This window comes from Lissotriton helveticus, chromosome 10 (assembly GCF_964261635.1).
Source record: "Lissotriton helveticus chromosome 10, aLisHel1.1, whole genome shotgun sequence".
Taxonomy (NCBI): Eukaryota; Metazoa; Chordata; class Amphibia; order Caudata; family Salamandridae; genus Lissotriton; species Lissotriton helveticus.
Genome location: NC_136071.1, coordinates 1167275423 through 1167294028, shown reverse-complemented (window position 1 = coordinate 1167294028; position 18606 = coordinate 1167275423). Strand labels below are relative to the sequence as shown.

General features: G+C 42.4%; 1 protein-coding gene across 1 annotated transcript in view; it reads right to left on the bottom strand.

The window, feature by feature from the left end:
* The window catches only part of PP2D1 (protein phosphatase 2C like domain containing 1), a 126924-nt gene extending 108656 nt beyond the window's left edge, over window positions 1-18268 (bottom strand). Inside the window, exon 1 of the mRNA XM_078662853.1 lies at window positions 18215-18268. Coding sequence (XP_078518979.1) covers window positions 18215-18268 — 54 coding nt within the window. The remainder of the gene's footprint in view (window positions 1-18214) is intronic.
* Between the last annotated feature and the right edge of the window lie 338 nt (window positions 18269-18606).

Sequence of the window (18606 nt, the reverse complement as noted above, 5' to 3'; positions counted from 1 at the left end):
AGATGACTTCAGGTGTGCCATACTTTTGTCATAAGTAAGACTGTTAGCGCTCTAGTTGTTCTTTAGAACACTCTGGGACATTCTGTCATTGGGCTATAGTTGGGCTACATCTGGCTGATATTTGGGCTACATTTGTTTTTTTTTGTCTCTAGTGGCCATCTTTGGGCTACATTTGGGCTCTAACATATATATAGCCCAATGTAGCCCAATATATATTTTTTCAAAGGTAATTTTCGTAAAAACCACTGGAGCATATATCTTGAGACATAGCAAAGGCACATCGGGGTACCAGTCCCTACAATTTTGGCAAGTTTGGTGGAAATCCATTCGGGCTAAAAGTGAGTCCAACCGCTCTATGGAAATTAACATGGGGAAAACACGTTTTGGGACCCCCCTTTTATCTCGGCCCCCGCTTGACGGATCCCCCCGAAACTTTCAGGGAAGGAGCGGAGCGCAGCGAGGCAAAGGTAAGGAAAATTACAGGCAGATCCCTCATTCGGCGCCAATGTTATTCCCAATAGAATGTTGCGGATTTCCTATGGAAAACGATCCTAACTATAACTACCTAATGGCGACCGCCAGTAAGTAATATATATACATATATATATATCGCGGCACCCACTACGAGAGAGCGGTGACCTTGGTGGTAACGTGAAACAAATATATATTTATTTATTTATATTTAGGTTGGTAACATATGAAGAGGTTGTTCAGCGTATATTAAACTGACCAACCTCTTCATATGGATGCTGCTACCAACACTCATGGTGGTGGTGCTAGAGATCGCGGGTCACCCGACCAATAATTTCACCACTTCTGGCTTCGGGCCCATATACTTTACTTTATCATATACATTGATCAGATGACCACACAATCTACTACCAATAATTGTGAGTTCCCTTTCGATTATTTCCAGTGTACCCAACTTACCATCCACCGTTATGGGTACCTATGACCACGATGGGTCAGGGAGCTAGCTGTAAAAGGAAAGGCAGCAAGATACAAACCCAACTTTTTTGTACTTTATTTCATGAAATGACCACGGACAACTGAGAAGTTTTAAAGGTTTATCTTAGATTTCAGATTCTGCAATCATACAGTTTATAGTAATGAGGCAATCTATAATCAGAATAACGAAGAGCACATAACCATATAGGAAGAGTATACAGGTAACCATTTAACCCTATAATGAGGGAAAATCCCGAAATAACGGAAATGAAATTCGAGGGAGGGTACTAAATGCTAGGAATTTTATGCACGTTTTAGGATTTTATCATTAGGTCATATTTCGAGAGAAAAGACACTGGGAAACCTATACATCTAGTGAAGAGTAGAAAAGTGCAACATGCTATAATGCTAACGTTATTACTTCAATTCAGTATTTAGGAGGAAAATTGTAACACACATTTAATTCATAAACAGTATAGAAAGATTTATATTAAAAAGGCAGGGGAACATAGGAACATGCTATGAAATGCAAACTGTAAATGACTTTAATGAGATGCAATGATTTGCAGAGAAAAACATGGAAAATTAACATATGCAAAGGGTATGTCTTTATTAAAGCAAAGACAGAAAATAGGAAGTGCAGTTTCAGAGATTTTCAGCAAGATATTTACCTAGACTGGTGTGAAAACCAACCCTGGCCACGGGTCAGTTAAGGACAGGAAATACCCTCAAGGAAAGATAACCCTCAGTGGGACAGCAGGTGCAGAATGGACACCCCAGGACAGGACAGGAAACCCAGATTAGGATCAGGACAGGACCACCAGGACACGACCAGCACCCGCAGTTCGGAAGCAACGCCTGCGCTCCACCCTCTCTGCAGCTATCGATCAGAACCCCGATTGGGTCAGCGAACTCCCAGCAAAAGTGCTCCGCCAGCACTTAAGGTTTAGTAAAACCTTAGTCTATGGTCAAATTCGGACAGAGAGCTCCGCAGCACCTCTGTATCAAGTCACCTATTGAGTGCGTTGGGTCAGTGACAGGTCAGCTATTCAGACAAGTCGGACAATTTCTCTAGCTAAACCTAGGCTAGATATACTCTTTTGGGTCAGTGTACCACCCCCCAAATGTTGCAAAGTGTCAGAATCCCCAATTTCGATTGGTCCTAAGGTAGGATTTGGTTAACACACCAATCAGAACAGACTATTCTAAGGCCTATTTTGCATCCTAAGGTGCCGCCTAGCAAGATTGGGGTTCCCACGAGAAGTCGCAGGGAATACAATGGAAAGAAATACAATGTATACAAATAGGGTACAAGTTAGGCTTTCTCGCTGGGTGAAGGTGCATCTTCCCATGCAGGCTCTGGCAGCAACCTTCTTTGGCTTGGTTTCAATGCCACCGCACCATCGACTGATTCGGCGCAGTAGTGCCCTCCAAGATGGACTCCCCAGCCCCATCACCCCTCAGTGCCGAGGATACATGAAAAGTAAGCGAAAACAAATTAGTACATAGAAATAAACGAAGGCATTATATGTCATAATTTCGTACTTCACGTTTATCATCATAAAATTATACTATGCAATTTAGATATTAGTGCAATATATAACGACACGAGAGCAACAGCACGAGCTTCACCACGTTATTACAGGGAAATGCCATCTTGTGGCTATTACGCATGCGCACCCTTTCCCTCCAAAACTATCTCTACGCAAAGTCACGTGAGTGTGACTGACGCATGCGCAGAAGAGGAAAGTCAAGCAGCAGCCATGTTAGGAACAAGAATTAATCGTATTAGTAGAACACATAAGCAAGCATCTCTATGATACCCACGCACATTCAAAATACATAAAATTAGTAAAACAAACAATTGAAGTTACGAGATTATAATAGATTTTCGAGGTTCTTGACTCGAGCAAGTCGCGATGCGAAATCTTGCTCTATCAATCCCCTCTTTGATGATATTTACTATCATCACAAAAAATGGAACCAGATGCCAACTTTCTTTCACACCTTGTACATTTCTATCTCTTCCAACAGGCGATTCAGTTTCTCTTTCTCATTTTTGGTAGGGTGAGAATTTTTCACCTTTTTATAAATCTGATTATTCATTTCTTCCAATTCAAGCTCATCCGCACTCCGTTTCACTCCTCTCGCATTCACTTGGTATTTCTTTGTGTGTTTGCGACATTTGCAACAGACGAATATGAGAAATAGGATAAGACCTATCACTCCAATTGGCATCAGTATCTTAAGTAATAAGCTTTTACCTAAACTAGCAAACCAATGACCTACATTGGAGAGACCATCAACCAGTCTCTTCCAGGCACTGTCAACCTCGAGTGGTTTGAGTTCCTTTTCCAAATTAGTAATGTTTTTCACATATCTTTTGAGCTGTACGCTTTTGTCCGGAATGTAAGTGCAACAATGTTGCGCCTTCAGCATCCGGCAGACTCCGCCCTCTTTTGCTAATAAGGTATCAAGAGCAAGTCTGTTCTGCAAAACCATTGATCTGATCGCAACCATTTCGGTATTGACCAGCAGAAATCCATGAGCTGTGTCAGTAGACAACACATCCACTATTGTGGACAATTTGCACATTCTGTGAGTGTTCAGAACCACTCCCACTCCAGGTATCAGTGCACTAAAAATACTACCCATTATTTCACCTACGCTTTCTCTTTTGCTACGCACTAAGCCATTAGCGTTTTCACTGCTTCCAGCAATTTCATTCACATGGTATATTCTCGGGAAAACAATGCCAAAGTAGCAGCTTCCATACCAGTGATCCGGCAATTTGAAATAAGCCTCGTCTCCACATATATAATAAATTCCAGGAAACACAGGCTCTGACCCATTTTTGAATCCCCAACCTCCAATTACCTTGTAATTGTGCTCACATTGACTGGAACCAATGAAAATGTTATTATATTAACTAGTCTTCTCGCGATGAAGACAGAGTTTCCCTTTCTTTTTGAAATCCAGCAACAAAGCAGGCCCTGCCCCGCCATTTGAGGTGCTTTCCATGTTCTCAGCCCATTTAGGTGTTTTCTGCCTTTTGTCATTTGCCTTTCTTTGGAAACTCTCCCTTCTCTTCTCTGCCATGTTCAAAAATATCTTTTCTTGTTCATGTAATGAGCAGGTCAAGTTGTCTCTGTGTGCTTCATTTAAATCTATTGTACCTATAGTCAGAAAGTATTCTCCCATATAACGTGTAACGTCACTTTTGGTATGTACAGGATTCAGATTTCCACGTATTGGAAGTTCAGAAAATATCACGTCATTGTTAGAGTAATAGTACTGTAACGGTCCTCTTTTGTAAAATAAGCTTGCTAAAATACTACAGGAGATTCCATAGGTCAGAGGTAGATGATGATATGTCACGCCTTCAGCCACCGAAGTAGGTAGCTTCATGCAGACATAGCAATCTTCTATTTCCATAGTTTCTACATAATGCACTAACAGGTTTGCGAAAACATTTAAATGAGTCTGGTTTCTAACTCCGTGGTAATGTAGTCCTTCCTCATCTGATGCTTCTAAGTCTCGTTTTGTCTGTCTGAGTGCTTTTTCACGTCTTTCTACACTTCGTGTTGTCAGTTCTTCAGTGTCAGTAGTCTGGGTAGGGTCAATATTAGTATTTTTGCTTACCATAAAAGGAATGAAAACTGTTAATCCTATCCAAATTAATATTACTATAACTATACTAGATATACACACCTTGCAGCATGTTTTGCAACAACTTCTGCTAGGTCTACCACTCACGTTTGAATCAGACATTTTGGCTCAGAAGAAAATTTCAACCCCTCTTTGTGGCCTTTGCCCAGGTATTTTTATGCTGAGCAATTTCACGGCGGTTCTTCCTCTTCCTCTGCAGAGTAATCAGTAATCTGTTCTCCGTCGCTTTCGTCAGTAATATCAAGATCCTCAAAGTTTTCCAAGATTAAGTAGTCCACTCCGGATCCTGGTATTTTTCGTTTTGTCTTTTTATTCGCTCACTCCTTCTCTTGGAGCTATCTTCAGGTATTTCTGCAATTCGGGGACTTCTTCTTATATCTGCAAGTTTCTCTTGGACTGTTTTTATTCTTAATTTTAGTCTCTTAATATACCTTGGCTCAATGTGCTTCTTTTTCTTGAGTCTTTTAGCTGGCACTGTGATTTGGCTTTCTTCTAATGTCCTTTTATTTTCACTTGTTTGTGGCACTTCAATTTCTGCCTTTTCCCTCTCTGTCTGACTAGTCCCAGGTCTTGTATCTATTTCTTCTGCCTGGTTACTAAGCTGGCCTTGTTCAGGTATATTTTGCGTTTTGCTTTCAAATGTCTCTGTTTCTAAGTCCTGAACATGTTCTCCTAGTTCTGCCTGATCCTGCTCGAGCACTTCGATCCCTTGATTTTCTTCTGCTCGAACTATTACACTATGTCTAGTCTGTCCCTTTTCGATATCAGGAGTCAGTGGAGGAGTATCGATCACTTGTTCTGTCCCTGTCTGACCTTCTTCTTCGTCCTCAGATTTGATGTGAATCTCAATGATCTGAGGGTCTTCGCCTGTGCCTTGCTCGACCTCTCTATTCCATTCTCTGTCTTCTCTTATTCGCTCTCTTGTTCTGAGTGGGTCTCCAGGAAGGTCGATTATGGGTATCCAATCCTCTGGCCAGATCCTCGGTAGCTCGTCATCAGCTACTTCCGGGACAACATCCGTGGGATTCTCAGCAGTACTGGTGCTTGGCCATACGTCATCAGCTACCTCTGGACCCACGCCTACAGGACCCTCAACGGGACTGGTGCTCGGCCGTCTGATATCAGCTACTTCAGGACCAACGTCTGTAGACCCCTCAGCTGGACAACCTTCGGCTCCATGTTCCTCGTCGGGTATCACCTTCTGGGTATGGCTGGCATGGATCCACTTGGGCACGCCTGCGCACTTCACAGCGGTTGTTGTTACCAGGATTACTTGGCGCTTTTCCCCCACCTTGGCTCAAGGCAACTCGAACGAGTATGCTTCTTTATCTTAACCCAGTCACCAGGAACCAATTTGTGAACTGGGGTTGTCGGGTTGGCGACGGCGTCTGCCCCAATCTGGCGAGAGATAGAACGCACTTGGTCACCCTGTTGCTTGCAGTATTCAAGTACCAAATCATCAGAAATGCTTAACAGTTTGTATCCTGGTACCCACGCTTGTCTCATCACTCTTCCCATCAATATCTCATGGGGGCTCAGGCCTGTTCTTCGATCTGGAATGCTTCTGAGTCCCATCAGAACAAGAGGCAAGGCATTTATCCAGTTCAAGCCAGTAGAATCACACATTTTTGCCAATCTATTTTTTATAGTGCCATTTATTTATTCTACCACTCCAGAAGCCTCTGGATGATATGCACAGTGCAGCTTTTGTGTGATCCCGAATGCTTTGCAAAGCTGGGCCAAAATTTCATTCTGAAAATGTCCGCCTCTATCTGAGTCAATAAAGACTGGAACCCCGAATCTAGGTATCAATTCTTTTAGTAGGAGCTTAGCTACTGTTATGGCATCATTCTGTGTGGCAGGGTAAGCTTCCACCCACTTTGAAAATAGGCAGACAATGACAAGGACATACCTTTTTCCCTCACAACGAGGCATGGTAATGAAATCAATTTGTATTCTTACAAAAGGACCCCCTGATCTCCCAATTTTCATCAGTTCAACTACTGTTCTCTTGCCAGCGTTGAACTGCTGACAGGTCAAGCACCTCTGGCAGAGAGATTCTGCTACTTTCCTGAATTTCTTGTTGTACCAAGTCTGTTGAAATACCAGAACCATGGGGTCCCTCCCAATGTGTGATCCCTCATGTATCAATCGAGCCACTGGGGCAAGCAGGTGTCTGGGTAACACAGGCATACCATTTGGGCCCACAATGACACCATCCTCACGTCTCGGTTTACAACCTTGTTCTTTCCATTTCTCTTTCTCTTCCCAGGGCGTCACATGCTGCCATTCTCTCACTTCATCCCATGTAGGCACTTCTTCAAACATTCTAAGTTGGCAGCTGTTTCCAACCCCACCCCGCCTGGGATTTATTCTCATTTGTTCCATAGCACATTGTTTTGCCACCCGATCAGCAAAATCATTTCCCAAAGATACAGGGTCAAGGCCCTTCTTATGAGCAACACATTTGACCACTGCCAATTCTTTTGGTAATTGGATTGCCTCTAAAAGGTCTTGGACAACTTTTCCATTCCGAATGGGGGTACCTGAGGAAGTCAGGAATTCTCTTTGTAGCCATAATTGGCCAAAGTCATGCACAACCCCGTAACAGTACTGACTATCAGTATACACTGTTACTCTTTTGTCTTTTCCCAATTTGCAAGCTCTTATCAGGGCGATCAATTCGGCTACTTGTGCAGACTTTACTCCAAATAGATAAGATGCTTCTTCAATTTTGTTTAACGTGACCACAGCATAGGCAGCACTTAGGCCTCCGAGTTCATGCCTTAGGCATGAACCATCCACGAACCATTCCTCATCATGTACAGGCAAAGGAGTTTCTTTAATGTCTGGGCGGGGTTTAGTACTAAACTCTGTCAGGTCAATGCAGTCATGCTCATTATCTCCCTTATCTTCCATTACCATTGAGTCAGGGAGTAGAGTGGCAGGGTTTAAAATGTTACATCGGGTAATGACTATATTTGTGGCACCCATGAGAATCCTCTCATATTTAGTCAGCCGACTAGGGGTGAGATACTGAGTTTTTGTACAAGTCAATAGGATCACAACTGCATGTGGAACATACACAGTTACAGGATGTCCCATAATAATTGACTCACTTTGTTCTAAACTGGTGCAAGTTGCAGCTACTGCTTTTAGACATCCAGGTAGTCCAGCAGCCACTGGATCCAAAGTGGCAGAAAAATATGCCACAGGCCTTCTGGTCAAACCATGCTCCTGAGTCAGGACTGACAATGCACAATTGTCACGAGTGTCACAGAATAAGCCAAACTCCTTGGAGTAGTCAGGCATTCCCAGAGCAGGGGCTGTACACAGGCAATTTCGCAACTGTGTGAAAGCTGTTAAGCTCTCGTCATTCCATTCAACTGGGTCCTTTGCTCCTTTCTTTGTCATTTGTATCAAAGGCTTTGCAAGGACTGCGAATCCCACAATCCATTGCCTGCAGTAACCTACAACTCCGAGGAACATTCTGATTTCTTTCTGAGTACGGGGTAACTGCATATTTTGAATTATCCTGACTCTCTCTGAGGTGACTTTTCTGATACCTTTTTCTATCTGGTGTCCCAGATATTTCACTGATTTCGAACAGAACTGTAATTTCTCAGGGGCCACTTTATGTCCCTTTTCACTCAGATGATTCCGTAGGGCAATGGTGTCAACCACGCAATCCCTATGGCTTTTAGACGCCACCAATAGGTCGTCAATGTACTGTACCAAAACAGATTTTCCAGGTAAGACTAAAGTTTCAAGGCATTTTTTCAAGATCTGATTAAAGATAGAGGGGCTTTCTGTGTACCCCTGGGGGACCCTGTTCCAGACATACACGTTACTGTTGAAAGCAAATGAGAAAAGAAATTTGCTGTCTGGATGCAAGGGAATCGAAAAGAAAGCATGACATAGGTCTATCACAGTGAACCATTCAGCATCCCAGGGGATCTGATACAGAATCACTGCTGGGTTCGGGACAATAGGGCAGCAAGGGACCACTATTTTGTTTTCCTTTCTCAGGTCCTGCACTACTCTGTACTTGCCATTAGGCTTTTTGATGCCCATAATGGGTGAGTTGCACGGGCTACTCATTACTTCCTGTATGATGTTTGCTTCTAGCAATTTCTGTATTTCAATGGCAACACCTGCTCTCACTTCTGCACTCATTCTGTAAGGCTTGGTATTGGGGTATACTGCATTTTCCCTCATAGCTATTTGTATGGGGTCTATGTTTTTCATTAATCCCACATCCTTTCCTGTAAAGTCCCACACTTCTTGTTTCACTGTCTGCTGGAGTTCTTCAGGCAAGTCCTGTATAGTCATTCGTTTTATTTCTGAGTCAGGTCTAATTAACATTAGCTTGTAGATACCGTCTTCATCTGGGGTTTGAATTTCGACGCCCTTTGGTGTGCAAAAGATGGTACAATTCATTTTGCACAGCAAATCACGTCCCAGTAAATTTACCGGACTGGTATCGCAGACAACAAATCTGTGCATTTGTTTAAAATTTCCAATTGAGATCTCCATGGGTTCGGTAACAGGTGTACTAATCAATTGATTAGACACTCCTACTACTTGGATTGCTTCTCCCGAGAGGGGTAGGTTTGGAACGTCCACTGTTCTTACAGTAGAACGGGTAGCACCAGTGTCCAATAGAAAGGTGACATCATTTCCATCAACCTTTCCTTCAATGTATAGCCCTGACTGGTCTACCGGCAAAGAGGCGCCAAGTACGCACTCCTCGTCCTCCCCTCTCAGGCCCCGTCAGTACTGGTCATCACAGAAAAAGGTGTCGTTCAACAAATACTGCGAAGTTGCTGTATTTCTATCCTCAGTGCCTCCCCAAATTTCTACATCATCACCCTGTGGTGACTTCCCTTTAAAAATAGGTTTTGGCGCTCGGGGCACTTGAATCGTTTTTACCTGCTGCTGGGTCTTTCTTTGTTTTTCATTCTGCGTCTGTGGAATTAAATCAGGTGTTTGGGCATTATCAGACTGTAAATAGGGACACTCGTCTCTCCAATGTCCAATTTCTCCGCACTGGTGGCAGGGAAATTTCTTTTTCGCTTCCTCTCTACTCATTTTAGCTCGGGGTTTTCCTCCACCCCCACCCCCAGGGCCTTGGTTCTGAGTAGTTTTGTTTAACTTACTCAATTGCTTTTCCTGCTGTTCTGCAAGCTTTACTTGAGCCCACATCACCTTCTCCTTCAGGGCCTTTTTCTTTTCTGCCATTTCGTCCTCACAGTACTTTGCGTACCGTAGGACCTCATCCATCTTTTTGGTATGCCAACAGATTTTATTATCCTTTATCCACTGACAAATTTCGGGTCTTAAACCGTTTACAAACCTGTAAATGAAGTGGGTCATGTCCTTCATCTCGATGTTATCTATACCACTGTATGTTTTAAATACCTGCAACAGCCTTTCATAAAAGGAGTGCACTGTCTCATCCCTTTCTTGCGTGGTTCTATCTATCTTGGTCCAATCAGTTTCCTTTGCAGGCACTTTTAATTTCAAATGTTGAATTACTTGTTCATACTTCCTCTTCACTTCCTTCGATGGCTCCCCTGTTTTTTCATCTCTCGGGTATTCCTCACTAGGCCAGGCTATGGCTATCTTACACTCAGTCCACAGATCTACAGGGACCACTATGTCGAAGAACCCATCCAGGTCTTTCCATAGGCATTTCTGCACTTTTACGAATCTTTCTACCTGCCGGTACCAATCGACTGGCTTTTCTCGTAATTTTGGGAAGTCATTGGTAAAGGACACAATATCCTGCCGGGACCATGGAACGTGTACATACTTTCCACCTGGCACTTCGCGCATAGGGCATAACTGTTCTGGTTTGTCTGCTTCCTTTAGGACAAATTCGGGAGTTACTTGCTTAGACCTGGCCTCATCTTTCTTTCGGGCCCACCTGTCTTTCCACCTTTCTACATCTCCCCATTTCTGTAACACTGTCAATAGTTCCTTGACCTGCGCCTTTTTCCCTGACACATTCAGGTTTTCCAAATCTCTGTCTGAAAATTCTGCTCGGTATGGTTTCTGCAAGGGTTTTGATTTTGAAATGTCTATTCCCATACTAGCAGCAGTATCTGTCAATTTTTCATGAAGTACTCGGACATTGCGGGTAAGACTTTTGCACATAAACAACAGCTCTTCTTCAGAGTAGGTATTTAATCTGTCTAATCCTACATTTCCTGCCATTAATTCTTCTATTTCTACTCTCAGTTTGTAGAGGTCTAAAGGTTTCGTTTGCGAAGTTTGTTTCTCTAATTCTTGACTCCATCTTTCAATTTCCTCAGGTGTAACCAAAGTAACACTTCTAGTACCTGAAGTCGATTCCATTTGAATCTCCCTCGCATTGAAAGGATTATCAGCCTGATTCATGTACATGCCGTTTTGCGTGTCCCTAATAGCGAATCATAGCGATTCGCTATTGAGGACACGCAAAACGGCATTCATGTAGGAATTGCTACTTAAATAGCGATTCCTACATGTTCTTTATTTGCGAGTAGCAATTTGCTACTCGCAAATACTCCCCATTCATTCCTATGGGCCAAGAGGCCCATAGGAATGAATGGGGAGTATCCCTCATTTGCGAGTAGCAATTTGCTACTCGCAAATGAGATAGCGATTTTAAGGGTGCCAGGGGTGTCCAAAGGGCACCCTGTAGCACCCCTAAAATGCACATTTGAACAGGTGTTGCGCGCACACATGTCCAAAGGACATGTGTGTGTGCAACATGCAACTTAGAAAAATGCTTTTAAAAGCATTTTTCTGAGTTTTTGCTATTTACCGACAGGTCTGACCTCTCGGTAAATAGCGGCCCCAAAAGTCCAAAATCGCTATTTTGTTTTGTGTCATGAATAGCATTTGAGGAATCTCTATTAGAGATTCCTTAAATGCCATTCCACGCAAATATGCGAATTCTTACATAGCGATTTTTGCATTTGGTATCATGAATACCAAATGCAAAAATTGCACTCGCAAAGGGCCAGATTCTGAGAATCTGGCCCTTTGCGAGTGCAATTTACCTACATGAATCAGGCTGTATGTCTTTTCTGCATTCTTTTCCCTGTATTTCTAATGGGCAGATCCATCAGTGAGACTTCAGATTCACACTCACTCGTCTGTTCATCTACAATTAAGGGTTCCGGTCTGGGCTGTGCTATGACGGGAGTAATGACAGGAGGTTTTGGACTTTCATGCCGATCCCCGTACAATGGAACCACGGGTCCGATTGTTACTGGGATTGTCAATGCTTCAGGACTGGTATTTAACTGGGAGATTTTCTGAATTATTTCAGCCCTTTGTTTTGCTAGAATTTCTCGCTCCTTTTCTTCCAGCAATCTCTCTACTGATTTGTCATGTAACACCTGTGGGGTCAGAATGGGAGCATAACTCGGGGCAGTGGGATGAGTCTCACTAGGTCCTTCACCATAATTTGGTCTTGGGAACAAACTTCCTGTACCTAGGGATCTTCGGTCTTCCTCATACTGTGGCTGTAATAACGGCATTCCTGAACTTGAGGGTCTCATCTCGCCTCCGTAGGGAGGTCGAGAAGAAAAATCTCCTTCACGGGAATATCCTGTCTCCCCACTAGCTGACATTCTGGGGTATATGTTTCTGGTATCCACTGGTCCTAAATTCTCAGTATAGGGAGGAATTTGGTACCCCCTCCTACACTTGCGGACCTGATCTCTTCTTGTGGTGGAGGTCTCCGGGAAATATCTCCCGCACTTGAAGGTCGGTGTCCTTCATTATAAGGAGGCGGACTTCTCATACATATGTCATCTAATAATTCATCATCCGACTCTCCGATGGGTACCCAATGTTTAGATTTTTCCAACCGTTTCTTTCCCCCAGAAGGATCATCTGCTGGCATCATGGGAAACAATCCTTCCACTATCATATTCTGCCTCCACTGTTTCATCTTTTTAGCTCGTGCTTCCTGCTTCAACTTTGGATAAAATTTAGTTAACCCTTTATCCATCCGTGGCTTATCCCTTTCGAAAGCCTCGATTTCCCATTCCTCTAGCGCTTCATACTGCGTTAATCTAGGTCTGGGATGTAAATCATTCATTCGGGTTCTCAAATTGAATAGAATTCTGCTGTTAAATGTTCCATCTAACGGGAAAGCCAATACTCCGTCATCTTTCGTGTATTCTGCCCAATTTTCCAACCATACACATGTGTTATACCCTTTATCGAACATCATGAAAAATGCGGGAGTATTTGGTGGTGGAATTACAACACCTTCTCTAGTTTTAATCGGTTTGTCCTTTTTGAAAAAATTCTTTACTTTGTTTACAAGAGACACCTTTCTCTTATTTCCGTACATAATGTCGTTTTTAACTCCTTTCCACTGATCGTTCTCAAATCCCATATGCCGTGGATCAGGTCTGGTATGCGGTCTATACGAATGCCACATACGATTTTTACGAGTGACTTGTTTACAAATCACTTCTAATCCGAGTGCGTCTTTTATTTTCGTGCGACCAATGAAATGCACGAGTTCAAATATTTCGACCAATGGGTGCGCGGCCCTTTCGCGAGACAGTTCCCACGCTCCGGCGTTCGCCCCTCCTTTACAATTCCAGCTCCGCTACCAACCCGCTGTGTCTACCAATCCCAGCGCGGCACGGAGTGACGTCAGAGCAGCTTCGCGACTGACTCCCTCCTTCACAAGGTAACGGAAACTTTCTTTCTTTCTAAAGTGCTTAGTGCTTGGTTATTTAACAACAAATACACATTCGCCACTGTGCTCAAGTGTCTAGACAGGAAAGATTTTTTTTTTTTCACTGCAAGTAAACTACTTCCATTTACTTTTCACACTCTACGGGTAGATCTCTTCTGCCTACCCTTCACACTAGCATTGGGGCACCTGCTACTTCCCTAGACTCATCCACCTTTCCGGGATATATCCAAGTCTAAAGTTTCACCAGCGAGCCCTTTTGCTTTCACTCAAGCTCCGATGAACCTGCTACTCTTCCGGTGTGACCCCACTAGGTTATGCCACAGTAGGAATTTTGCCAATGAACCTCGTCACTAACATTTATTCAATCATACATTCAGAAAAAACCCTAGTTAGTGCTTCCAGTTCTGCCTAACCTGCACCAACTTTCCTTAAAAGCCAGTGACCTCAAAGCAAGTGGATTCTATTCACCACTCGCTATTCAATTCCCCGGGGATTCCTAACAACATAGAAAGCGTTTTACATACGAATGGATTAGTACATATAACAGTATAATAACAAGAATAACAATTTTAAAACATTTCATAATTTTTCAAAGTAAACAATTTTCAAGTGAGTGATCAATTCTCTTGAAGCGTCTACTCTTATAGCAGCATCCGACTTAGCTAGACTAAGTAGTCCTACCTAACCTTTAGCTATTCCCTAACCATCCTCGATGCTACCAGAAAATTACTGCTAGAGATCGCGGGTCACCCGACCAATAATTTCGCCACTTCTGGCTTCGGGCCCATATACTTTACTTTATCATATACATTGATCAGATGACCACACAATCTACTACCAATAATTGTGAGTTCCCTTTCGATTATTTCCAGTGTACCCAACTTACCATCCACCGTTATGGGTACCTATGACCACGATGGGTCAGGGAGCTAGCTGTAAAAGGAAAGGCAGCAAGATACAAACCCAACTTTTTTGTACTTTATTTCATGAAATGACCACGGACAACTGAGAAGTTTTAAAGGTTTATCTTAGATTTCAGATTCTGCAATCATACAGTTTATAGTAATGAGGCAATCTATAATCAGAATACCGAAGAGCACATAACCATATAGGAAGAGTATACAGGTAACCATCTAACCCTATAATGAGGGAAAATCCCGAAATAACGGAAATGAAATTCGAGGGAGGGTACTAAATGCTAGGAATTTTATGCACATTTTAGGATTTTATCATTAGGTCATATTTCGAGAGAAAAGACACTGGGAAACCTATACATCTAGTGAAGAGTAGAAAAGTGCAACATGCTATAATGCTAACGTTATTACTTCAATTCAGTATTTAGGAGGAAAATTGTAACACACATTTAATTCATAAACAGTATAGAAAGATTTATATTAAAAAGGCAGGGGAACATAGGAACATGCTATGAAATGCAAAATGTAAATGACTTTAATGAGATGCAATGATTTGCAGAGAAAAACATGGAAAATTAACATATGCAAAGGGTATGTCTTTATTAAAGCAAAGACAGAAAATAGGAAGTGCAGTTTCAGAGATTTTCAGCAAGATATTTACCTAGACTGGTGTGAAAACCAACCCTGGCCACGGGTCAGTTAAGGACAGGAAATACCCTCAAGGAAAGATAACCCTCAGTGGGACAGCAGGTGCAGAATGGACACCCCAGGACAGGACAGGAAACCCAGATTAGGATCAGGACAGGACCACCAGGACACGACCAGCACCCGCAGTTCGGAAGCAACGCCTGCGCTCCACCCTCTCTGCAGCTATCGATCAGAACCCCGATTGGGTCAGCGAACTCCCAGCAAAAGTGCTCCGCCAGCACTTAAGGTTTAGTAAAACCTTAGTCTATGGTCGAATTCGGACAGAGAGCTCCGCAGCACCTCTGTATCAAGTCACCTATTGAGTGTGTTGGGTCAGTGACAGGTCAGCTATTCAGACAAGTCGGACAATTTCTCTAGCTAAACCTAGGCTATATATACTCTTTTGGGTCAGTGTACCACCCCCCAAATGTTGCAAAGTGTCAGAATCCCCAATTTCGATTGGTCCTAAGGTAGGATTTGGTTAACACACCAATCAGAACAGACTATTCTAAGGCCTATTTTGCATCCTAAGGTGCCGCCTAGCAAGATTGGGGTTCCCACGAGAAGTCGCAGGGAATACAATGGAAAGAAATACAATGTATACAAATAGGGTACAAGTTAGGCTTTCTCGCTGGGTGAAGGTGCATCTTCCCATGCAGGCTCTGGCAGCAACCTTCTTTGGCTTGGTTTCAATGCCACCGCACCATCGACTGATTCGGCGCAGTAGTGCCCTCCAAGATGGACTCCCCAGCCCCATCACCCCTCAGTGCCGAGGATACATGAAAAGTAAGCGAAAACAAATTAGTACATAGAAATAAACGAAGGCATTATATGTCATAATTTCGTACTTCACGTTTATCATCATAAAATTATACTATATAATTTAGATATTAGTGCTATATATAACGACACGAGAGCAACAGCACGAGCTTCACCACGTTATTACAGGGAAATGCCATCTTGTGGCTATTACGCATGCGCACCCTTTCCCTCCAAAACTATCTCTACGCAAAGTCACGTGAGTGTGACTGACGCATGCGCAGAATAGGTAAGTCAAGCAGCGGCCATGTTAGGAACAAGAATTAATCGTATTAGTAGAACACATAAGCAAGCATCTCTATGATACCCACGCACATTCAAAATACATAAAATTAGTAAAACAAACAATTGAAGTTACGAGATTATAATAGATTTTCGAGGGTCTTGACTCGAGCAAGTCGCGATGCGAAATCTTGCTCTATCAGTGGTGCCACTGCGGAGGGCGAGAGGAGCCCAGCTATTCAATTAAAAAAAGTTTGATCCAAGATCACAAAAATAGTGCACTTACGGATTTGCAGTTTCAAGTAGATTTATTGGAGCGCTAGAGCTCGCAAACCCAACACGTTTCTGCCTTAGCCTTTCTCATGGTTGAAGTGGGTCAAAACACACACTTAATATAAAGAGCATGAAAGTGAAAAACATAAAGGCTGGATAAGCCTGGTATAGCATATTTATTGAAAAATCTCTACAAATACCATTTTGTAATTTTAGTAACAATCCATGCACTATTAAACATTAACACGTTATAGACAAATATTACATTAATCAACAAAGATTCTTAGAAATGTACTCCAAAAACAATGAAAGAAAGCATTTTAACAAAAATATACATGGCATATGAATCCAATGTGGAGTTGGAACACAAATGAATAAAAGGCAGTAAATGTAAACTGCTCAGTGACATTGAAGGTAGTTAATAAATAAAGCTCAAATAAGGCTTAAGTGAGCCCCATCCACACGCATAAATAAGTAAATAAATAATTTAATAATACATAGTATGTGGTATGGACCCTGCTCAAGGATAAAGAAGGGCTCAACTGAGCCTAATTAAAATGATGGAAGAAAATTCCCGGAGCTGTGTATATCAAATACATAATCTCCCAAAAAAACACAAATGCTCAGAGGCAGGGACATGTCATATTTGATCATTCAGTTATATCATAGACTGAGGAAAATACATGATTTCACCCTAGCTGGCCTTAAAAGTAAAAAAACAAAATACATGTCTGAAAACTCGACTAAATAAACAGATGGATCAAGGGCCCTTCTAATTTGTCAGATGAGTCTTCCTTCTGTGGAGTACATGCGATACCCCATCACCTCATTTCCATAATTAAAACCATATATCACAATGCTTATTTAAACTAGGTAGACTGTCTGATAAACCAAACAGAATTTGTGTATGTCTCATGGAAGAAATTAGCAATAGATTTGTAAAGGCTGCATGAGGGTTGCAAACAAAAAGAAATGTGCACAAATGTGGCCATTGATGATTTTTTTAAATGTGCAAAGTTAAAATGGAATATGAATCCCACCACAGATGCTGTGCTTGAGTGTTTTAATGGAGGGTTTTTATAGAGTTGGGATATCATTTTTGCCTAATCTTTTTACAAGATATATTTTGTAGTAAATGTGAACTGCTGAACAAAATAATTCCAGAACGAAAGCTTCATTTAACCAAGTTATGTTGCAAACAATCAATCTAGTTTTGTGCCCCTCAAAAAAAGCTAGGTAAAAGGGTAAGCTAGCAGCACAAGTGACCCAAATGTATATTGAGTTCCTCATCAGAATTGAGGTCTGTAGGGGACTTACAGCCTGATTTAGAGTTTGATAGACATGTTGCTCTATCACAACACGAGGGATACTTCGTCCACCGTATTACAAGTGCTATTGAATATAATGCACTTCTAAAACGGCGAATGGGATATCCGTTACGTTTGTGTAACGCATCTGGACAAATTCTAAATCAGGCCCTTAGTCTCTAATCCAACTTGCACATAAGAAATTGTTTTTATCTTAGCTTGTTGTTTAGAGTCTGGGACAATATAGGTGTTTACATTGTAACTGTTCTTACAGACCTTTCAGTTACAACATATATGGAAGCCTTCTATTGTAGTCACAGTAGTGTCTAATTCGTTGCTAGAGGGAAAGCGATGAAAAAGATCCTTCCTATCTTTGTGCAACACCCTCTTTCTAGCATGTAGCATGTTCCCCAATGAGGATAACCTCTCTCTTTAAATCTATGAATCATGTAATTTTGGCTCTTTCTCAAATTGTTCTGTTCTACTACAGTTTCTTTTAATACATAGCAGCTCGCCATATAGGATGCTCGATTTCAGTCTATCTGGGTGACAGAAAAGAGTTGTAGTATTCTCATTTTTGACAAATCAGACTTTCAGAATCAAAAAAATCAACAATAGTATCACTGATGCAGGTAAACTTTACATCCCATACATATGTCTACAAAGTCCTCAGCTACATTTTCCTCCTCCTCCAAAATTACAAAAAGATAATCCATGGGGGCGCTAGAGGGCGCACGGCAAGATGGCCGCACATCGGTGAGGCTCTGCCAGACTAAGCTGAATATCCGCTAGTAATCCGCATAATCCAGATACTGACGCTCTCTGCCCCAGCGGAATATTGTGCCTGACTACCGGTGGAGTGGTTTGAGCCTGGTACGGGGGTCTGCGGCCCCGGTTTGACTATCCTTACAGCCCTCGCGAAACCGACGCGGCCACGGACGCGTGCAGAGTACACAGGCCTGCTGGAGCCGGGAGCCGATCGTCACCGGCACCTGGGGTGGGCCTTGCCGATTGGAGTAGCAGTGATTGGAGGGAGGTGCGGATAGCAATCCTG